Source organism: Lynx rufus, unplaced genomic scaffold (assembly GCF_022079265.1).
Source record: "Lynx rufus isolate CCGP_SWC_20201006 ecotype Redwood Valley unplaced genomic scaffold, mLynRuf1.p SCAF_9, whole genome shotgun sequence".
In the NCBI taxonomy this organism is placed as follows: Eukaryota; Metazoa; Chordata; class Mammalia; order Carnivora; family Felidae; genus Lynx; species Lynx rufus.
This window is the reverse complement of record NW_025814897.1, coordinates 106,533,541-106,536,991: the sequence shown is the minus strand read 5'-3', so window position 1 is coordinate 106,536,991 and position 3,451 is coordinate 106,533,541. Positions and strand designations below refer to the sequence as shown.

Genomic DNA, 3,451 nt, shown 5'->3' with positions numbered 1-3,451 from the left:
TCTCACCTGCCCGGAGGCAAACCCGGCCTAGCAAGCACCATTTCACACTGAAGATATACCCTAACCAAGAGTAGCGGTTTCTTGATTCAGGTCCTTCACTTATTCAAAGAATATTTGATTTTCTTCCCCGGTGTGCCAGGCACTATGCTTAAGATGAACAGAACCAGAGGCTGCATCTTCAGTCAAGGAGTTAATGTCAAGGGCGGTGTGCATCAACTAACTGACTATACACTTGTAAAACTACAACCTCAGTTATTACTACAAAGGAGACATGCCTGGTGCCAACAATGCCTGTATACAGAAACATTGACCCAGGCATTGAGGTCTGTGACACCGATAGATCGCACGAGCCCTGACTAAGGAAGGGAGGGCTGAAAGCCAGGCCCGTGACGTGACCACATGTTTATTTGGGCAGCAGGAGGGAGGCCCTCTAGCTATAAATAGTCCTGGGCTCCTCAGGCTCCTGAGTTCAGCCACTAACTGCTCACCCTTCACTAAAGCTGAAAACTCAAAGCAAAATAAACCATGAGGCTGTTCCTGAGTGTCCTGCTGGTCACTCTGGCTTTTTGCTGCTATGAGGGTGAGTATCATTTCTAATCAGACCAGCACCAGCCCTGGTGAGTACCCTTCTCTGAACTAGGTCAACTTAAGTGGCTTTCTTTAAAAAAGGAAGAAGAAGGGGCAGAAGAGCTAGTGTTCTCTGAGTCTCTAAATAATAAGTCTTCAAGGGGGCTGTGGGAAGCAGCAGCACTCACTATATCTACGAGTGAGTAGATCTCACTGTATCTGCCAGTCCTCTGCTTTTCCACGAGTACTACCAGTTAGTGCAGTCGTGGGATTTCTGTTCATCTAGATTAATTCTAGCCATCCATTCAACAATATTTTTGTATGTCTTCTTACCCGTGATACGGACCATATCTTCTTGAGTCATTCTGTTTCATCTGACTTTTTAAATACCCTCCTCTTTCCCCACGTGGCCTCTGATTGAACCCCTCAACTTCTATGATCAGGGCTCAGATCAGAGCCTAGTAGGGCACTTCCCAGCTGCAGCATGCTTACAAAGACAGGGGGTGGGGGATAAAGAGCCCACACCAGGAACACTGGTCACTTCAGGCTTCCGCACCATCCCACTGGGTTCAGGAAAGAGCCTCAGTTCCTGTCACTCACCCTCTCTAAGGAATTCTGAACATCACTGCAGGGAAAATAAAACAACCATAACTTTGTGTATAAGATTTAAAGATGTTCAGACTGGTGACCTGAGGGTTGTTTTGTATGCGTGTGTTTAACTTTTTACCATGCCTGCATCCAATAACAATCTTATTCTTTGATTTAGTCTCAAAGTAGCATCCTCCAACATATATATAGTTTGATCTACTCTTCTCCAGATTACCCACACTTCTCCGCTCTCTGGTAAGGTCTCACTCTGCTATTCATTTACAAACTTGATACTCAGGGGCACTTGGGTGGCGTAGTCGTTGAAGTGTGGGACCTCGGCTCAGGTCATGATCTCACTGTCCGTGTGGTTCAAGCCCCACGCCCGGCTCTGTGCTCACAGCTCAGAGCCTGGAGCCTGCTTTGGAATCTGTGTCTCCCTCTCTCTCTCTCTCTGTAACCCCCTCTCCACACCACACCCCGCTTCTTGTGCTCTCTCCCTTTCAAAAACAAATGAACATTAAAACATTTTTAAAAAATAAAAAATTGATACTCAAACCTCCTCTTCTCTGATATTCAAGACAAAAACAAGGTGTCATCCTGTATAGGCAAAACTTAATTGTTTGAATTCTAAAGAAAGTGAATGTCAGCAAACCAGGAGAGTCCTGGAGACAAAGGGATGTGCTTTAAAAAGGATAAAAACTGAACTAGGGATTAGTAAGCCAGTATTCTAGTCCTGGCTCTTCTGTGCTTCCTCTGAGATCTGAGGAAGCCCCAGCTGCCATGTCGGGACTGCTGTGGGATGAGATCATAAAACCCCTGGGATTCCTGTCTAGTTCTAACCTCAGGGAACCACAGGAAATGTGTGATTTTCCTTATATCGATTGTATTTCTTTTTCTTCCCTAGCCAATGCGTTGCCCTGTCCAGCCTTTGTTGCAGATATCTCAGGCTTTCTCCTGACACCTACAAGTGTCTTCAAGCTATCACTTGCAAAATATGAAGCACCTCCAGAAAACGTTCAGGCCGTTTTGGATGTGAAGAGTTGCACAGATAACATCTCCAAGTCCAGAAGAAAGGCACTGACACAAATATTGGTAACTTCTTTCTTCTTTGTGCACAGGGGCTTCTGCTCAGCTGAGTGGCCAGGAAGGCAGTCAGGGTGCTGCTCTGTCAGGGGCACAGGAGGCGGAGCCTCACAGCTTGCTCCTGAGAGGGTGACAGGTGGCCACAGGGTGGATGGCGTTACATGTGGGAGCTACACTAAGTCTGGGCACATTCCTGCTCAGGTCACTTCCCTGGGCGCCAGGTGCCCCATAGTGCCCTGAGGAGGAGGACAACTGGGACCCCACGCAGTGGTGTTAAAGGGTCAAAGTGTGCCTGCCCCCCTGCCTGGGAGCTTTTCTGAGGGCGAGCTCCCCTCACCCAGTGGACACAGTCACTGGGGAATCTCGTGTCGGCTGTTGGGATGTTGAATAGGGAGACAGCTGGAGGGAGGGAATCAGCTCGGTTCCTGACAGCATGGAGGACAGCTGGTGCGGGCAGAAGGGGGACACCGAGCCAGCTCCTGCAGAGCCAAGGCCTCTCCCCACCACAACTCGGCCCCTCCGCCACTCCCCACCTCCCATTCCATCCCTTATGGAGCCCACAACCACACGCCTTGCTTGCTGTGCCTCCTGTGTCCCGTGTGAAGGTGACACACCTAAATTACCTCTTTGTCAAAAAATAAGATACTTAAAGGGGACTCTCAGCACGTCCACTGCTGGATTGAGGTCATGAGTTTCCATCACAAATGCCCGCAGGGACCGAATTTTCAGTACCCAGGAGATGTGCCATCGGGTTGGATCGCCACACCATGAGCCTGGGAATCTCCAGCCAGTACCCCCAAAGTCCCCTCCCACCCCTTTTCCAGTCTTTCGCCCCTGTATCCCCTTTGCAGTAAAAAAGTAGAGTCCTCTGCCCTGGCATATCAGAGGAAAGATTCCGGGAGGCTCCTCCTTCCGCTAGAAACCTCACCCTCACTCTCAGTCACCTCTGGGTTTATCTGCCAGACTGTGGGAACAGTTTTCTCACGACTTGCATGGTTTATTGTAGTCACCTCAGGTATATTTAGTTGACCAGCTTCCCCAGTTTCCTGTCTTGTGCCCATTCTACTTGCCTTTTGTCAGTTCAAACTTTACTGACAACTTCTTGTGACTGACAGTCTATGCTCATGTGTCATCCCCAGGGGCAGTGTGACTAACCTTCTCTCTCTTTCTTTATCTATTTCAGGGGAAAGTCACGGCATCGTGTGTAATTTAA

At 48.7% G+C, this 3,451-nt stretch overlaps 1 protein-coding gene across 1 annotated transcript; it reads left to right on the top strand.

Annotated features, from left to right (window-relative positions):
- Positions 1-525: 525 nt before the first annotated feature.
- LOC124505133 (secretoglobin family 1D member-like) lies at positions 526-3,451 on the top strand. Its single transcript, XM_047070935.1, has 3 exons — positions 526-580; positions 2,060-2,247; positions 3,422-3,451. The coding sequence occupies exons 1-3, from the start codon at positions 526-528 to the stop codon at positions 3,449-3,451; spliced, it is 273 nt and encodes a 90-aa protein (XP_046926891.1).

Bases quoted from the DNA above. Each gene is read 5' to 3' on its own strand.
- LOC124505133 (XM_047070935.1), top strand. From the start codon at position 526: ATGAGGCTGTTCCTGAGTGTCCTGCTGGTCACTCTGGCTTTTTGCTGC. The intron at 581-2,059 runs GTGAGTATCATT...TTTCTTCCCTAG, and splicing joins GGCTTTTTGCTGCTATGAGG to CCAATGCGTTGCCCTGTCCA. The intron at 2,248-3,421 runs GTAACTTCTTTC...TATCTATTTCAG, and splicing joins AGGCACTGACACAAATATTG to GGGAAAGTCACGGCATCGTG.